At 51.9% G+C, this 20,241-nt stretch overlaps 1 protein-coding gene across 1 annotated transcript; it reads left to right on the top strand.

Moving 5' to 3' along the window:
• The first annotated feature begins 7,654 nt into the window (after nt 1-7,654).
• Nucleotides 7,655-14,791, top strand: PSMC4 (proteasome 26S subunit, ATPase 4). The gene is made up of 11 exons (XM_069741586.1): nt 7,655-7,804; nt 9,668-9,766; nt 9,854-10,040; nt 10,632-10,778; nt 10,919-11,028; nt 11,113-11,206; nt 12,314-12,481; nt 12,562-12,638; nt 12,725-12,893; nt 13,215-13,270; nt 14,564-14,791. Exons 1-11 carry the CDS (start codon nt 7,763-7,765, stop codon nt 14,675-14,677), a joined length of 1,263 nt encoding a protein of 420 aa, XP_069597687.1. The 5' UTR covers nt 7,655-7,762; the 3' UTR covers nt 14,678-14,791.
• The last annotated feature ends 5,450 nt before the right edge of the window (nt 14,792-20,241 follow it).

Here is a 20,241-nt window from a genome sequence, read left to right as displayed (position 1 = left end):
CGGGATGGAGGACGTTATTACAGGATGGGGCCCGGGATGGAGGACGTTATTACAGGAAGGGGCCCGGGATGGAGGACGTTACTACAGGAAGGGGCCCGGGATGGAGGACGCTATTACAGGAAGGGGCCCGGGATGGAGGACGTTATTACAGGAAGGGGCCCGGGATGGAGGACGTTATTACAGGAAGGGGCCCGGGATGGAGGACGTTATTACAGGAAGGGGCCCGGGATGGAAGACGCTATTACAGGAAGGAGTCCGGGATGGAGGACGTTATTACAGGATGGGGCCCGGGATGGAGGACGTTATTACAGGAAGGGGCCCGGGATGGAGGACGTTACTACAGGAAGGGGCCCGGGATGGAGGACGCTATTACAGGAAGGGGCCCGGGATGGAGGACGCTATTACAGGAAGGGGCCCGGGATGGAGGACGTTATTACAGGAAGGGGCCCGGGATGGAGGACGTTATTACAGGAAGGGGCCCGGGATGGAGGACGTTATTACAGGAAGGGGCCCGGGATGGAGGACGTTATTACAGGAAGGGGCCCGGGATGGAGGACGTTATTACAGGATGGGGCCCGGGATGGAGGACGTTATTACAGGATGGGGCCAGGAATGGAGGACGTTACTACAGGAAGGGGCCCGGGATGGAGGACGTTATTACAGGAAGGGGCCCGGGATGGAGGACGTTACTACAGGAAGGGGCCCGGGATGGAGGACGTTATTACAGGAAGGGGCCCGGGATGGAGGACGTTATTACAGGAAGGGGCCCGGGATGGAGGACGTTATTACAGGAAGGGGCCCGGGATGGAGGACGTTATTACAGGATGGGGCCCGGGATGGAGGACGTTATTACAGGATGGGGCCAGGAATGGAGGACGTTACTACAGGAAGGGGCCCGGGATGGAGGACGTTATTACAGGAAGGGGCCCGGGATGGAGGACGTTATTACAGGAAGGGGCCTGGGATGGAGGACGTTATTACAGGAAGGGGCCCGGGATGGAGGACGTTATTACAGGAAGGAGCCCGGGATGGAGGACGTTATTACAGGATGGGGCCCGGGATGGAGGACGTTATTACAGGAAGGAGCCAGGGATGGAGGACGTTATTACAGGATGGGGCCCGGGATGGAGGATGTTATTACAGGATGGGGCCGGGAATGGAGGACATTATTACAGGAAGGGGCCTGGGATGGAGGACATTATTACAGGAAGGGGCCCGGGATGGAGGACATTATTACAGGAAGGAGCCCGGGATGGAGGACATTATTACAGGAAGGGGCCCATGGATGGAGGACATTATTACAGGAAGGAGCCCGGGATGGAGGACGTTATTACAGGAAGGGGCCCATGGATAGAGGACATTATTACAGGAAGGAGCCCGGGATGGAGGACATTATTACAGGAAGGGGCCTGGGATGGAGGACATTATTACAGGAAGGGGCCCGGGATGGAGGACATTATTACAGGAAGGAGCCCGGGATGGAGGACATTATTACAGGAAGGGGCCCATGGATGGAGGACATTATTACAGGAAGGAGCCCGGGATGGAGGACGTTATTACAGGAAGGGGCCCATGGATGGAGGACATTATTACAGGAAGGAGCCCGGGATGGAGGACATTATTACAGGAAGGGGCGTGGGATGGAGGACATTATTACAGGAAGGGGCCCGGGATGGAGGACATTATTACAGGAAGGAGCCCGGGATGGAGGACATTATTACAGGAAGGGGCCCATGGATAGAGGACATTATTACAGGAAGGGCCCGGGATGGAGGACATTATTACAGGAAGGGCCCGGGATGGAGGACATTATTACAGGAAGGAGCCCGGGATGGAGGACGTTATTACAGGAAGGGGCCCATGGATGGAGGACGTTATTACAGGAAGGAGCCCGGGATGGAGGACATTATTACAGGAAGGGGCCTGGGATGGAGGACATTATTACAGGAAGGGGCCCGGGATGGAGGACGTTATTACAGGAAGGGGCCCGGGATGGAGGACATTATTACAGGAAGGGGCCCGGGATGGAGGACATTATTACAGGAAGGAGCCCGGGATGGAGGACATTATTACAGGAAGGGCCCGGGATGGAGGACATTATTACTGGAATGGGCCTGGGATGGAGGACGTTATTACAGGAAGGGGCCCGGGATGGAGGACGTTACTACAGGAAGGGGCCCGGGATGGAGGACGTTATTACAGGAAGGGGCCCGGGATGGAGGACGTTATTACAGGAAGGGGCCCGGGATGGAGGACGTTATTACAGGAAGGGGCCCGGGATGGAGGACGTTATTACAGGATGGGGCCCGGGATGGAGGACGTTATTACAGGATGGGGCCAGGAATGGAGGACGTTACTACAGGAAGGGGCCCGGGATGGAGGACGTTATTACAGGAAGGGGCCCGGGATGGAGGACGTTATTACAGGAAGGGGCCCGGGATGGAGGACGTTATTACAGGAAGGGGCCCGGGATGGAGGACGTTATTACAGGAAGGAGCCCGGGATGGAGGACGTTATTACAGGATGGGGCCCGGGATGGAGGACGTTATTACAGGAAGGAGCCAGGGATGGAGGACGTTATTACAGGATGGGGCCCGGGATGGAGGATGTTATTACAGGATGGGGCCGGGAATGGAGGACGTTACTACAGGAAGGGGCCCGGGATGGAGGACATTATTACTGGAAGGGGCCCGGGATGGAGGACATTATTACAGGAAGGAGCCCGGGATGGAGGACATTATTAAAGGAAGGGGCCTGGGATGGAGGACATTATTACAGGAAGGAGCCCGGGATGGAGGACATTATTACAGGAAGGGGCCCATGGATGGAGGACATTATTACAGGAAGGAGCCCGGGATGGAGGACGTTATTACAGGAAGGGGCCCATGGATGGAGGACATTATTACAGGAAGGAGCCCGGGATGGAGGACATTATTACAGGAAGGGGCCTGGGATGGAGGACATTATTACAGGAAGGGGCCCGGGATGGAGGACATTATTACAGGAAGGAGCCCGGGATGGAGGACATTATTACAGGAAGGGGCCCATGGATGGAGGACATTATTACAGGAAGGAGCCCGGGATGGAGGACGTTATTACAGGAAGGGGCCCATGGATGGAGGACATTATTACAGGAAGGAGCCCGGGATGGAGGACATTATTACAGGAAGGGGCGTGGGATGGAGGACATTATTACAGGAAGGGGCCCGGGATGGAGGACATTATTACAGGAAGGAGCCCGGGATGGAGGACATTATTACAGGAAGGGGCCCATGGATAGAGGACATTATTACAGGAAGGGCCCGGGATGGAGGACATTATTACAGGAAGGGCCCGGGATGGAGGACATTATTACAGGAAGGAGCCCGGGATGGAGGACGTTATTACAGGAAGGGGCCCATGGATGGAGGACGTTATTACAGGAAGGAGCCCGGGATGGAGGACATTATTACAGGAAGGGGCCTGGGATGGAGGACATTATTACAGGAAGGGGCCCGGGATGGAGGACGTTATTACAGGAAGGGGCCCGGGATGGAGGACATTATTACAGGAAGGGGCCCGGGATGGAGGACATTATTACAGGAAGGAGCCCGGGATGGAGGACATTATTACAGGAAGGGCCCGGGATGGAGGACATTATTACTGGAATGGGCCTGGGATGGAGGACGTTATTACAGGAAGGGGCCCGGGATGGAGGACGTTACTACAGGAAGGGGCCCGGGATGGAGGACGTTATTACAGGAAGGGGCCCGGGATGGAGGACGTTATTACAGGAAGGGGCCCGGGATGGAGGACGTTATTACAGGAAGGGGCCCGGGATGGAGGACGTTATTACAGGATGGGGCCCGGGATGGAGGACGTTATTACAGGATGGGGCCAGGAATGGAGGACGTTACTACAGGAAGGGGCCCGGGATGGAGGACGTTATTACAGGAAGGGGCCCGGGATGGAGGACGTTATTACAGGAAGGGGCCCGGGATGGAGGACGTTATTACAGGAAGGGGCCCGGGATGGAGGACGTTATTACAGGAAGGAGCCCGGGATGGAGGACGTTATTACAGGATGGGGCCCGGGATGGAGGACGTTATTACAGGAAGGAGCCAGGGATGGAGGACGTTATTACAGGATGGGGCCCGGGATGGAGGATGTTATTACAGGATGGGGCCGGGAATGGAGGACGTTACTACAGGAAGGGGCCCGGGATGGAGGACATTATTACTGGAAGGGGCCCGGGATGGAGGACATTATTACAGGAAGGAGCCCGGGATGGAGGACATTATTAAAGGAAGGGGCCTGGGATGGAGGACATTATTACAGGAAGGAGCCCGGGATGGAGGACATTATTACAGGAAGGGGCCCATGGATGGAGGACATTATTACAGGAAGGAGCCCGGGATGGAGGACGTTATTACAGGAAGGGGCCCATGGATGGAGGACATTATTACAGGAAGGAGCCCGGGATGGAGGACATTATTACAGGAAGGGGCCTGGGATGGAGGACATTATTACAGGAAGGGGCCCGGGATGGAGGACATTATTACAGGAAGGAGCCCGGGATGGAGGACATTATTACAGGAAGGGGCCCATGGATGGAGGACATTATTACAGGAAGGAGCCCGGGATGGAGGACGTTATTACAGGAAGGGGCCCATGGATGGAGGACATTATTACAGGAAGGAGCCCGGGATGGAGGACATTATTACAGGAAGGGGCGTGGGATGGAGGACATTATTACAGGAAGGGGCCCGGGATGGAGGACATTATTACAGGAAGGAGCCCGGGATGGAGGACATTATTACAGGAAGGGGCCCATGGATAGAGGACATTATTACAGGAAGGGCCCGGGATGGAGGACATTATTACAGGAAGGGCCCGGGATGGAGGACATTATTACAGGAAGGAGCCCGGGATGGAGGACGTTATTACAGGAAGGGGCCCATGGATGGAGGACGTTATTACAGGAAGGAGCCCGGGATGGAGGACATTATTACAGGAAGGGGCCTGGGATGGAGGACATTATTACAGGAAGGGGCCCGGGATGGAGGACGTTATTACAGGAAGGGGCCCGGGATGGAGGACATTATTACAGGAAGGGGCCCGGGATGGAGGACATTATTACAGGAAGGAGCCCGGGATGGAGGACATTATTACAGGAAGGGCCCGGGATGGAGGACATTATTACTGGAATGGGCCTGGGATGGAGGACGTTATTACAGGAAGGGGCCCGGGATGGAGGACGTTACTACAGGAAGGGGCCCGGGATGGAGGACGTTATTACAGGAAGGGGCCCGGGATGGAGGACGTTATTACAGGAAGGGGCCCGGGATGGAGGACGTTATTACAGGAAGGGGCCCGGGATGGAGGACGTTATTACAGGATGGGGCCGGGATGGAGGACGTTATTACAGGATGGGGCCAGGAATGGAGGACGTTACTACAGGAAGGGGCCCGGGATGGAGGACGTTATTACAGGAAGGGGCCCGGGATGGAGGACGTTATTACAGGAAGGGGCCCGGGATGGAGGACGTTATTACAGGAAGGGGCCCGGGATGGAGGACGTTATTACAGGAAGGAGCCCGGGATGGAGGACGTTATTACAGGATGGGGCCCGGGATGGAGGACGTTATTACAGGAAGGAGCCAGGGATGGAGGACGTTATTACAGGATGGGGCCCGGGATGGAGGATGTTATTACAGGATGGGGCCGGGAATGGAGGACGTTACTACAGGAAGGGGCCCGGGATGGAGGACATTATTACTGGAAGGGGCCCGGGATGGAGGACATTATTACAGGAAGGAGCCCGGGATGGAGGACATTATTAAAGGAAGGGGCCTGGGATGGAGGACATTATTACAGGAAGGAGCCCGGGATGGAGGACATTATTACAGGAAGGGGCCCATGGATGGAGGACATTATTACAGGAAGGAGCCCGGGATGGAGGACGTTATTACAGGAAGGGGCCCATGGATGGAGGACATTATTACAGGAAGGAGCCCGGGATGGAGGACATTATTACAGGAAGGGGCCTGGGATGGAGGACATTATTACAGGAAGGGGCCCGGGATGGAGGACATTATTACAGGAAGGAGCCCGGGATGGAGGACATTATTACAGGAAGGGGCCCATGGATGGAGGACATTATTACAGGAAGGAGCCCGGGATGGAGGACGTTATTACAGGAAGGGGCCCATGGATGGAGGACATTATTACAGGAAGGAGCCCGGGATGGAGGACGTTATTACAGGATGGGGCCCGGGATGGAGGACGTTATTACAGGAAGGAGCCAGGGATGGAGGACGTTATTACAGGATGGGGCCCGGGATGGAGGATGTTATTACAGGATGGGGCCGGGAATGGAGGACGTTACTACAGGAAGGGGCCCGGGATGGAGGACATTATTACTGGAAGGGGCCCGGGATGGAGGACATTATTACAGGAAGGAGCCCGGGATGGAGGACATTATTAAAGGAAGGGGCCTGGGATGGAGGACATTATTACAGGAAGGAGCCCGGGATGGAGGACATTATTACAGGAAGGGGCCCATGGATGGAGGACATTATTACAGGAAGGAGCCCGGGATGGAGGACGTTATTACAGGAAGGGGCCCATGGATGGAGGACATTATTACAGGAAGGAGCCCGGGATGGAGGACATTATTACAGGAAGGGGCCTGGGATGGAGGACATTATTACAGGAAGGGGCCCGGGATGGAGGACATTATTACAGGAAGGAGCCCGGGATGGAGGACATTATTACAGGAAGGGGCCCATGGATGGAGGACATTATTACAGGAAGGAGCCCGGGATGGAGGACGTTATTACAGGAAGGGGCCCATGGATGGAGGACATTATTACAGGAAGGAGCACGGGATGGAGGACATTATTACAGGAAGGGGCGTGGGATGGAGGACATTATTACAGGAAGGGGCCCGGGATGGAGGACATTATTACAGGAAGGAGCCCGGGATGGAGGACATTATTACAGGAAGGGGCCCATGGATAGAGGACATTATTACAGGAAGGGCCCGGGATGGAGGACATTATTACAGGAAGGGCCCGGGATGGAGGACATTATTACAGGAAGGAGCCCGGGATGGAGGACGTTATTACAGGAAGGGGCCCATGGATGGAGGACGTTATTACAGGAAGGAGCCCGGGATGGAGGACATTATTACAGGAAGGGGCCTGGGATGGAGGACATTATTACAGGAAGGGGCCCGGGATGGAGGACGTTATTACAGGAAGGGGCCCGGGATGGAGGACATTATTACAGGAAGGGGCCCGGGATGGAGGACATTATTACAGGAAGGAGCCCGGGATGGAGGACATTATTACAGGAAGGGCCCGGGATGGAGGACATTATTACTGGAATGGGCCTGGGATGGGGACATTATTACAGGAAGGGGCCCATGGGTGGGGGGCATCACTGGAGGATCAGCAGGATCGCCATGGGCCAGCACAACTCTATGTCCGCTGCTATGTGTTGCCCCCACGCTGCTTTGCAAGCCCCTCCCCCACACAATCTCACAGGCGGGTTATGGCCTCAGTGACGCCCCCCGCGCCGATGTAACCCCGCAGTGCGATGTGACGGGAGAAGCTCCGCCCCCTCATTAGTATGCGGGGCGGTGATACATTGTACCCGGAGCTACCTCAGCCAGTGACGTCATCTAACGTGACCTGCTTGCGCCGCCCTGCCCTATACGTCACCGCTGCGCCGGAAGTGGGAGGAGCCAGTTCTCGGCGGTGACACAGGGAAACTGAAGAATGGAGGAGATCGGCGTGATCATAGAGAAGAGCGGCAGCCAGGTACCGGGGGCGGCGGGGAGGAGTGTGCGGGGCTGCACGGCGCCCCCTGTGTGTGTGAGAAGCTATAGCCCCCCATGTACAGGATGGAGGTGCAGCGCCCTATATGACCTGACTGTACGGTGACCCCCAATGTGACCCCCACCCTGCAACATCGTGTATGACGCCTCCATAAATTAGAAAAAGGATAACTATGTTGTGCCCCCTATGTATACAGGGATAGAGCCCCCCTACTAAAAGGATAAATATGGTGCCCCCCAAAACACCTCTGATTGTACAGGGTGTCTTATAAATAAAATTACGAGCTGGTGCCCCCCATAGCTCCGTATCTGGATGGTGCACCGTAAGATGAATGTATGTGCCCCCCAGAATTAGCTGCATGGATACACCGAGACCCCCAGATCAATGGCCAGGATAAACGTGTCCTGTCCCTTTAAATCAGCAGATTGTTCTCATCCCTTTAACCCCGTCATCCCATCACTTGTGCTGCATACAGCGCTGCTGCAGTCCCGCTCTGTGCAGCAGATACGCTCACTTGCTATGAGCGCCGACCGCTATCCGGCTCTGACAACCAGCCCCGGGTTGTCATGCCGACCCATCGGCGCCCGTGTCACATGACCGTGAACCGCCGATGGGTCGAAGGAGGTAACGAAGCGCTTCCTGCGCGTGCATGTGAAATGACCACGGCATTTAACGTTAACATTCGCGGGTAGATCTCGATTCCACCGGCTGTTAGAGGTCACATGACAGCTGATCGGATCAAAAGGTGCGGGCTCATCCGCAGACAGTGTTTCAGCCAAGAAAAGAATCCAGAAATATAAAGTGCCGCTAATACTGCTGTTTACAAGAAATGAGAGTGATGGGCCATGTGTGCCGCAGCCCCGACGCGCGTTTCGCATGGTGGGCTGTGTGGATTACCTTACATGCTGCAAATATATATGGCACCTCTCTAGGTGCGTATGATCACATAAGCGCCTGTAGGGTGGGTCCGCGGCCGCATGTGCGTCACATCCGGCAATCCAGGCTCACAGTACAGGTCTCAGGAGATCATCCTCTGTGACGTCAGTGACCCGCACCGAGCCGGAAGGATGACTTTTTGAGACGCAAGCGGAGCAGAGATCCGGCGCAGTACGGCAGCCATCCTTACTAAGGGAGGAGGTGTGGGCAAATAAGGATCGCATGTCAGGTATATACAGGTATGCAGTAACAAAGTCACAAAGATAAGGGGGAAAGGGGAGAACTTCACCGAAAAATACAGTGATGTGTATGGAGCATGATTGGTATATGCCATTAGGAGGCTAGCCTCAGTATAAAGTGCATATCACACATATTGCTGCTTCCCAAAAATGGTCCTCCAAGTGTCCGACCACGGAGATGACATATGGGAGGAGAAGGAAAGGGCAGCAATCCCATCTCTTATGTTGCCATATGTCATTTCCATGGTTGCGTCTCAAAAGTCATCCTTCCGGCTCGGTGGCGGTCGCTGACGTCACCGGAAATTATCTCCTGAGACCCGTACTTTAAGCCTCGATTGCCAGAAGTTATGCACATGCGGCCGCGGACCCACCCTACAGGCGCTTATATGAGTGCGACGCTGATCATATGCACCTGGAGAGGTGTCATATATATGCAGCATGCGAGGTAATCTACACAGCCCCATAAGGAAGCCCACCACGCGAAACGCGCGTCGGGGCTGCGGCACACACGACCCATTACTCACTCTCTCCCACATGGGTAAGCATTTCTTGTAAACAGCACTATATATTTCTGGTAACAGCTTTGGATTTGAGGCCCCAAATATTAAAGCTGGCAGGTCCCCTTAGACCACCCCCGATACTGACATGTTTCCGTCCCCCCTTTCTCCAGGATGAAGCCCCCTCTCTGGTGTCCTCGCGTCCCGTCACCGCCCTCTCGTTTCTGGGCCCGGAGCCTGAAGATTTAGAGGATCTGTACAGCCGCTATAAGGTGAGCACAGGGGGGGGAGAGCTCCTGTATTGTAGCCGCCCCCCATAAAACGTCCGTGCCGCTAACGTTTTGGGGTTTTCTCCGCAGAAATTGCAGCAGGAGTTGGAGTTTCTGGAGGTCCAGGAGGAATATATCAAAGACGAGCAGAAGAACCTGAAGAAGGAGTTCCTGCACGCCCAGGAGGAGGTGAAGCGCATCCAGAGCATCCCGCTGGTCATCGGACAGTTCCTGGAGGCCGTGGATCAGAACACCGCCATCGTGGGGTCCACGACAGGTACGGGGGAGGGTCAGAACCATAGATGCCCCCCAATAACTCATACAAAATTCTGCCTTTCTGAGTTTTGTCTTAAGATCTCTGCTTGCTGTCATTGCCTGGGATTGTTTGTTTCTAACCAGTACTGATACATTGTAGCAGACGATCAGGAAAGGAGTGAGACTTGTGCTGCTGATATGTAACAAACCCTCAGCTGTGGAGAATGTTAAAGGGCCCATCCCCACTTCTGGTGGTCCGTCACATCCACTGACAACCCACCAGGTATCACAACTGTGCATGAACCCCACTGACGGCAGGTCGCGGTAAACTTGACGTCAACTGCCTCATTCACTGCTGAAAGTATCCCTTTAAGTATAACGTCATTGGAAGGTTTGTTACAGTGTATCAGTCTCTACATTGTCCTGATACCTCGTTACAATGTTTGGAAATAAGAAATGAAAACACAAAGTGTGAAAGTTGTTAAACGTTTCGTTCTGCCCCTGTAGGCGCCGTCATGGCTGCCATTAGCGGTGGTCACTATTGTGGTCTGAGTAGGGGGTGGTATTTTTGGGGTCTTTTATATCAAGGTTTCCTCTGTTTCCACCCCCCCAGGATCTAATTACTACGTGCGGATCCTCAGCACCATCGACCGGGAGCTCCTGAAGCCCAATGCGTCCGTGGCTCTTCACAAACACAGCAATGCGCTGGTGGACGTGCTGCCCCCCGAGGCCGACAGCAGCATCATGATGCTCACGTCAGGTGATGGACCCCTACTTGTCCACACAGCGCCCCCTAAAGGCAGCCCTTAACTACATTACTGTCCTCCTGCTCCAGGACCTGTAGTGCTGCTCATCCTGAGCTGTCTGATGCCGGACGATTAACGCTTTATTGTTCTACAGATCAGAAGCCAGATGTGCTGTACTCGGATATCGGGGGCATGGACATCCAGAAGCAGGAGGTGCGGGAGGCCGTGGAGCTGCCCCTCACTCACTTTGAGCTTTATAAGCAGGTGAGTTATAGGGCGCAGCGGCCCCGATCTTCTGGGAGGTTGTGGGGTGACGCTGACCCCGAATTCTCTGTCTCCACATTACAGATTGGAATCGATCCTCCCCGGGGGGTCCTGATGTACGGGCCCCCAGGCTGCGGAAAGACCATGCTGGCCAAAGCCGTGGCCCATCACACGACAGGTCGGTATAATGAACGGTTCCGGACATTTCTAATAGATGTTCACTGTTGTTAAAATCCCTGCTTGCTGTCAGCGGATGGGAAAGGGCAACCCGTCACCACTGGGGTCAGAGGTTGGATTCAGTGGGCACGTGCCCATTCAGTAGGAACCGGCTCTGGGTGTTCGGACACGTGACCACTGCAGCCAAAAACTGGCTACGGATTGTCCAATGCTGGCTCGGGCCGAAGGGCACACCTGACGATTGGGGCAGTACTGAAGTCTGCTACCCTGACTCCTTGAACCCCTCTGTCGGGCCGGAGAGCGGGGTCTCTGCGGTCGTGCCGGAGAGCGGGGTCTCTGCGGTCGTGCCGGAGAGCGGGGTCTCTGCGGTCGTGCCGGAGAGCGGGGTCTCTGCGGTCGTGCCGGAGAGCGGGGTCTCTGCGGTCGTGCCGGAGAGCGGGGTCTCTGCGGTCGTGCCGGAGAGCGGGGTCTCTGCGGTCGTGCCGGAGAGCGGGGTCTCTGCGGTCGTGCCGGAGAGCGGGGTCTCTGCGGTCGTGCCGGAGAGCGGGGTCTCTGCGGTCGTGCCGGAGAGCGGGGTCTCTGCGTTCGTGCCGGAGAGCGGGGTCTCTGCGTTCGTGCCGGAGAGCGGGGTCTCTGCGGTCGTGCCGGAGAGCGGGGTCTCTGCGGTCGTGCCGGAGAGCGGGGTCTCTGCGTTCGTGCCGGAGAGCGGGGTCTCTGCGTTCGTGCCGGAGAGCGGGGGCTCTGCGGTCGTGCCGGAGAGCGGGGGCTCTGCGGTCGGGCCGGAGAGCGGGGGCTCTGAGGTCGGGCCGGGGGGCGGGGTCTCTGCCGTCGGGCTGGGGAGCGGGGGCTCTGTCGCCGGGCCGGGGAGCGGGGGCTCTGGTCACTGCTGTTTAACCATGTAATGGACAGCAGAAGTCATGTTATGGGCCGCCGGCTTCTGCTGTGATTCCAGGGTCGCGGCTTCTGAACCCTTCTGATTCGTGTGATGTACATGTAGGTCAGAGAGTATGTATCTGACACAGCTGAAGGTTTGTTACAATGTATCGGTCTGAGGTCCATTCTGAGTATTAGAAGTCGATTGGTCACCTTTTTGCTCTTTTTCTGGCAGCGGCCTTCATCCGTGTGGTGGGCTCTGAGTTTGTACAGAAGTATCTGGGCGAGGGTCCGCGGATGGTGAGAGACGTGTTCCGGCTCGCCAAAGAGAACGCTCCCGCCATTATATTCATTGACGAGATCGACGCCATCGCCACTAAAAGATTTGACGCACAGACCGGAGGTAAGTAGGGGAAGCGCGGGGGGCTCTGCCCAGCTGTGCGGGGGTCTTACAGAAGGTCATGGGTGCTGTTACTTTTGCAGCGGACCGCGAGGTGCAGAGGATCCTCCTGGAGCTGCTCAACCAGATGGACGGATTCGATCAGAACGTCAACGTGAAGGTGACGGCGGCGGCTCTCCCGCATTTGTCTCGTTTCCTGCGGATTCTCCATTTCTCACGTCTCTTTTCCCCGCGGACCCCTTACAGGTTATCATGGCCACTAACAGAGCGGACACTCTGGACCCCGCACTCCTCAGACCCGGGCGCCTCGACCGCAAAATCGAATTCCCTCTGCCGGACCGCAGGCAGAAGCGTCTCATCTTCTCCACCATCACCAGCAAGATGAACCTGTCCGAGGAGGTGGACCTGGAAGATTGTATCCTTCTTCTCAGCAGGGGACGGAGACCCTCGTGGGAAAGTTGGGTGACGACCAGTATGGCCGCCATTACCGCTACATTATGGTCGCGGTGTGTCCAGTATCATGTGAGATGGAGACAGGTTCGCCTCTTAAAGTTCCGGCGGCAGCGAAACTGGTGCTCACGCAACGTCTCATTTTTACTCTTAAAGGGATAGTCCACACGATTCCACCCCCACTTATAATCTAACGATTAATTAAACACAACCTTTTACTTCCCCAAAAAGTTGGACACCCCCTCCCCCCCTCCTTTAAGGTCGGACTCCTTAACCGAAGCTGCAGATGTCGCCCGTCCCGATAAGATCTCTGGAGCAGATATCAACTCCATCTGCCAAGAGGTAAGCGCCCCGAGCCCACCGCAACTTAACCCCTTAACGACCCGCTCTGTAGATTTCCATCGTGTTCAGGGGCTAATCTCGCTCCATATCGGGCAGACGCCGGCTGCGTTACACGTCCAGCAGCAGCAGCAGCGCGCTCTGATCACTGCTGTTTAACCATTTACATGCCACTGTCAATCATCGGCCATGGCATTTAAATGGGCCCCCCAGCTCCTGTTAGCCCCTCTGCAACGATTGTGGGGAGACAGTGGGTTAATCATGGTGGTCGAGGGACCCGCTAAAGGCCTCCATAGCTGCCATCATCCTCCTACTCTTGACCCGCAGCCTGTGGCGACTGTCGAGTATACTGAATACCGCAATACTGTGCTACTGCGGTATACAGAACGAGCGATCAAAAGTCCCTATCCGGATCAAATGGAGGAAAATTGCAAAAATATGTCGTAAAAAAAAAAATAATAATTCAAAGAAAATAAATAATCGCTTTTGGTATCGTCTTTTCTATCAATGCATAAAAGTATTTTAATTGTACTGACCTGGAAATTCATTTTTACCCCAGAGCAAATGTCCTAAAATTAACCTCTTCACCACCTTGCGATTTTTAGGTTTCGTTTTTCGCTCCCCTCCTTCCCAGAGCCATAACTTTATTTTTTTTTTATTATTATTTTTCCTTCAATATGGCCATGTGACGGCTTTTTTTTTTTTTTTTTGCGGGACGAGTTGGATTGCTGAACGACAGCATTGATGTTACCATATAGCGTACTGGAAAATGGGAAAGAAGTTCCAAGACTCGTAACGTTTTAGTTTTTCGGGATTTGGGGCCGGGTGACGGCTTATTTTTTGCACAGTGAGATGATGTTTTTATTGATACATTTTTTGGGTAGATACAATCTGTTGAGCAGTGTTTTTTTTTATTTTCATGGGGCAAAAGGGGGTGATTTTATCTTTTTTTTTAATTTTTTTTAACTTTTTACTAGTCTCCTTAGGAGACGTGAAGGTGCGCTCGTCCGATCGCCTGTGCCATACATAGAGGGGCTTCAGCACTGCTATATATAGAAGAAATCACAATCTCCTGTGAACGTCGGCCACAAGTTGACGTTCCTAGGAGAATCACAATGACAGGCGTGGGGGTCTCTTGCAGACCCACAGCGGTGCCCCAGGACCACATGACAAAGACGCTGATGGGCCAGATTTTGTGACGTGCTTCTGTCCGGTGCAGAAGTAGCGGCTGCGGATGCTCGTTTGGGGTCCGATTAATTCTTTCCGCTCACTGACGCCGCTCTTGTGTGTCCGCAGGGCGGGATGCTCGCCGTACGGGAGAATCGTTACATCGTGCTGGGCAAGGACTTCGAGAAAGCGTACAAAACCGTCATCAAGAAGGACGAGCAGGAGCACGAGTTCTACAAGTAAAGCGCGGCTGCCGGTGCGGCCCACCAGGGACGTGACCTTTCAGCCGACCGCCCGGTCATTTTGTTTCTTTCTTTACGGACTATATGATGAATAAAAGGCTTCGGTCAGTCTGTCCCTCGCGTCTCATCCTCCCCATCATCGCCCACTGTACGTCTCCAGGGTTGTCAGGAGAGCATTCGCCTGGTTGTCAGACAACCGCAAAGGAGCCAGTAAAATGTTCGCTATCGATTTTAAGTCTAAGATCGGCCATTCGCTCGAGACCCGGCGATGTGTGAGATATCTGACCCGACTTCCCCCATATACAGTTACAGTTAGGTCCATATATATTTGGACAGAGACAACATTTTTCTAATTTTGGTTATAGACATTACCAATTACTTTTGGTCCCTTTAAAAACAGGGTGGCGCAGGTTAAGGAGCTGAAACTCCTAAACCCTCCATCCAATTTTAATGTGGATACCCTCAAATGAAAGCTGAAAGTCTGAACTTCAACTGCATCCGAATTGTTTTGTTTAAAATTCATTGTGGTAATGTCTATAACCAAAATTAGAAAAATGTTGTCTCTGTCCAAATATATATGGACCTAACTGTAAATGACCGCTCGCCATTGCTGAGCGTGTATGTGCTTTCAGTGAGGAACGAAGACAAATCCGTCTTCAGACTTATCGTATTCGACCCTGAAAACAAAAGCATCAAATATTGACATTTTTTTTCCGGAAGGGTCGGGAGGCCCCCCATACACATGATCTGCCACAATCTGTGACCCCCACCCCGTATCTGCTGTGTACGGGGGCCGATAGATGAGTAATGGCTTCCGGATCTGCCTATATGACCGCCATCCCATAGGAATAGACCACGAGCCGCCATCGCCCCTTTTTACGTCAGAGCTCCATATTAACGGGGGGATACAATGGAGCAGGTTATCATCACCCCTTTGTCCCAATCAGTGGGGGTCCGACCCATCCTGGGAATGAAGATGCCGCAGTGCTGGTGTAGTACTTTCATCCCCCCCGTGCAGCCCCCCACACTAACAGGTCCCGCTGCAGTTCCCACCCACAGTAATGGGAGAGCAGAATGTGATCCAAGGTAATGGCACGTCAGACTGCTGCAGAACCTCGTTACGCTGCGTCCCGGCCGTCTTCTCATCAACACTTCACGCGAAGGGCACGAGATGCGGCGCTGCCTCCGGGGGTATTGTTTCCGCACCTGGAGCTCTTCAGCGCATTTCTTATATACGCAGTCATGGCGGAAAGTGTCGGCACCCTTGAAATTGTTCCAGAACATGAAGTATTTCTCCCAGAACATTTATCACGATTCCCCACGCTTTGTTACACACAGCTTTATTTCCTTTGTGTCTATTGGAACAACACCAAAAAGAAAAACAGAATAAAATGCAAATTGGACATAAAATCACACCAAACCCCAAAAAATGGTCCGGACAAAATTGTTGGCACCTTCCGGTTATTACTTGGTTGCAACCTGTGTAATCTCTCCACAGGTGATCAATGGGATTTAGATCCGGACTCATTGCTGCCCCTTCAGACCTCTCCAGCGCTTTGTTTCCATCCATTTCTGGCTTCTTGAAGTGTGTTTGGGGTCATTGTCGTGCTGGAAGACCCATGATCTAGTACACAAACCACGCTTTCTGACACTGGGCACTACATTGTGACCCAAATCTTCAGATTTAATGATGCCTTGCACACAGTCAAAGCACCCAGTGCCAGAGGCAGCAAAACAACCACAAAACATCTCTTCCTCCACCATATTTGACTGTAGGTGCTGTGTTCTTATCTTTGTTGGCCTTATCTTGTTTTCTGTAAACAGTAGAATGATGTGCTTTACCAAAAAGCTATCTCGGTCTCCTCTGTCCACAAGATGCTCTCCCAGAAGGATTTTGGCAAACTGCAGTCTAGCTTCTGTCTCTGTGTCAGCAGTGGGGTCCTCCTGGGACTCCAGCCATAGCATTTTATTTCATTCACAGATGGTTCGCGCTGACACTGATGCACCCTGAGCCTGCAGAACAGCTAGAATTTTTTTGGACCTTGATTGGGGCTTATCCCACCATCCGGACTATCCTGCACCATGGAAAAAAAGGAACATCAAGATCTCTGGAGATTGTTGATATTGTTAAAACATGTTGGTTCTCAAGTCCTCAGACAGTTCTCTTCTCCTCTTTCTGTTCTCCATGCTCAGTGTAGCCCACACAGACACACAATGCAAAGATTGAGGCAACTTCTCCCCTCTTTATCTGGTTTATATTGACCACACCTGTTACTTGCCACAGGTGAGTTTGTCACAAACATGCTTGAAGCAAGGTCGTTTACCCACAATTTTGGAAAGATGCTAATGACTTTTTTTAAGGTTTTGTATAAAATTATGTCCAATGCAATTATGTTCTGGGAGAAATACTTCAGTTTCTGGAACAAATTTCAGGGGTACCAACACTTCATATATTGCTCTATCACACTGTGCGACATTAGCAATTACATAAATAGCAATTCCATAATCTCCATCCGGAGATGCACGCCATCTTCCCGCACGGCTCTGGCTGCAAATTTCACTTATCTGCCCCTGTCAGAAAGGAGAGGACTTGTGTTATATCCTAGACATGAACTTTGGAGGGTGATGGAAAGAGTCCTGTTATCTGCCGCTGTTGTCCTCTGTTATCTGCCGCCGTCGTCCTTCACGCTGCCCTTGACTTATACAATGACGACAAATGATAAATTACAGCCCAAATATCTGACTATGTCTGAACACTTGAAGGCGACTAATAGGGTTGTATCACTGGGGCTGATAATTGACAAGAAATAGTTTTTTATTGCCTTAATTATGTTTTTATGCTGACCTAACGATCACGGTTTGCGCTTTGCTCCATCCTGGGCCCATAACTCACTGCATCCATTAATTGGGGTTTCATGAAACGTTGCATAAATCGACAGAATGGGTCAATATAAGAACCTTTGTAATATGTGTTATCAGAGAAATCTGCTGCTTTCTCCACTTATAAGCCGCTTCTCCTCCACCTGACTGCACCATTCCCTGTGAAAACTGCTAAACCTAGAAGGACTGAGGGGCACACAGATCCATGTTGCTGATTTCCGAGTTTTATCTACCTCCAGAGCTGGATTCACAGCCACACTTTCCAGTACTGGTATAGGATATACCAGAGCTGGATTCACAGCTACGCTTTCCAGTACTGGTATAGAATATACCAGAGCTGGATTCACAGCCACGCTTTCCAGTACTGGTGTAGAATATACCAGAGCTGGATTCACAGCCACGCTTTCCAGTACTGGTATATAATATACCAGAGCTGGATTCACAGCCACGCTTTCCAGTACTGGTATAGACTATACCAGAGCTGGATTCACAGCCACGCTTTCCAGTACTGGTATAGAATATACCAGAGCTGGATTCACAGCTACGCTTTCCAGTACTGGTATAGACTATACCAGAGCTGGATTCACAGCCACGCTTTCCAGTACTGGTATAGAATATACCAGAGCTGGATTCACAGCCACGCTCTCCAGTACTGGTATATAATATACCAGAGCTGGATTCACAGCCACGCTTTCCAGTACTGGTATATAATATACCAGAGCTGGATTCACAGCCACACTTTCCAGTACTGGTATATAATATACCAGAGCTGGATTCACAGCCACGCTTTCCAGTACTGGTATAGAATATACCAGAGCTGGATTCACTGCCACGCTTTCCAGTACTGGTATATAATATATAAACCTACAAAGCAGAACCAGGCTATGGATAATTAAATAATGTTGAAAAAAAAAATATATATATATATATATAATTGTTCACAATATAATTGTGCACAAAAGCCATGCCAAAAGTAGAGGTAAATAATCAATACAAAATTTTATTCAAACATTAAATAAATATATATATATATATATATATATATATATATATATATATATATATATATATATATATATATATATATATATATAGACAAAATTAGATGAATAGGAGACAGCAGTTAAGAACAACCAGTGTGCATAGGTGGTTAAAGATGGTAACCATTACACTGGTAAAAAACACAAAAAATCCTACTACAGCACCGCACTGCCATGTGCTCAATGATCGCATAAGAAATGATCAGCTTAGTGCACAAATAGTAATACAAAGAAAAAAGGGTGACCAGGCTAAATAGCCTTAAGTAGATGCTGTTCACAAGATGAAAAGCATATTATGCAGCTAAATGTCAATCCCCGTTGATCATAATTATATGCTATTACCTTGGGACATATTGCAGGGAAGTGCAGAACAGAAGGGCCTCGACGCGCGTTTCGCCGCCGAGGCATGATTAGTAAAAGAAAGGGCTGGAATATTTGTAGGGCAACCAGAGGAACCCTCGGCAAATCGGCGCACATACCCATCACGATGTACCTACTTCCAGCGGCGGGCCGGGTCGTCATCTCCGCCCCATCCCCAAGACACAAAAAAGACAACAATGAGGGAAAAAAAAGGTTATTGGAATTGAATCTTGTAATAAATCTAGGTGCTAAATCCGAATTTATAGTTGCCCTTTTTGGTGTTCCTGCCAACAATGAGGGCTTGTCCGAATGCAAAGCCCGTGAGTAGCCCCTATGAATATCCTTGTACTTAGAGCCTCTATTTCTGGGTCCCTAGCTTGCTTATGGAAGCTCCTTTCATCTGAGCAAACACGGCGTGCCCTCACAACCTGTCCTATTGGTATGGAGCTTTTGAGTTTTGGTGGGTGAAATGATGTAAAATGCAAAACTGCGTCAGTCGCCGTATTTTTACGGGAAAATATCCGTGTTAGTAGTGCCATCCGATGATCTTGTAATAGCCAAGTCCAGAAAGTCAATGGAAGTTTGACTATATTTCCAGGTTAGTCTTCTATTTAACGTATTGATGTTAAGATGGTTTAGGAAGGTGTCTAACTGCGACGTGGAGCCCTGCCAGATGAAGAAAATATCGTCGATTTAGCGTAACCACGAGACAACAGAGCTATGACCAGGCGTGTCAAGGACCGTCTCCCTCTCCCACAGCCCCAGGAACAAGTTTGCATATGAGGGCGCACAAGACGCCCCCATCGCAGTACCCTGGAGCTGCAGGAAGGGGCGGTCCTTGAACACGGTATATAATGTCATCCATGCTTTATAGTAAGTGTATTATCTGACCCCAAAGCTCTGTTCACATCTACACTGCTCAGTACTGTTGTATAATGCCCTCCATGATATTAATTTTTAGTGTTTCTCCCTGACCTTGGCTTCACAGCTACACTGCTCAGTACTGTTGTACAGTATAATGTCCTCCATGATATTAAGTTTGTGTTTCTCCCTGACCTTGGCTACACTGCTCAGTACTGTTGTATAATATCTTCCATGATGCTATATTTTACTGTTTCTCTCTCCCTGACCTTGGCTTCACAGCTACAATGCTCAGTACTGCTGTATAACGTCCTCAATGATGCTACTTTTGAGAACAGTCAAACAGCCATGATATTATTTTTTGTGTTTCTCTCTCCCTGACCTTGCCTTAATGTCTCCACTGCTCAGTACTGTTGTATAATGT

Source organism: Ranitomeya imitator, chromosome 10 (assembly GCF_032444005.1).
Source record: "Ranitomeya imitator isolate aRanImi1 chromosome 10, aRanImi1.pri, whole genome shotgun sequence".
NCBI lineage: Eukaryota > Metazoa > Chordata > Amphibia > Anura > Dendrobatidae > Ranitomeya > Ranitomeya imitator.
This window is presented reverse-complemented; position numbering and strand designations above follow the sequence as displayed.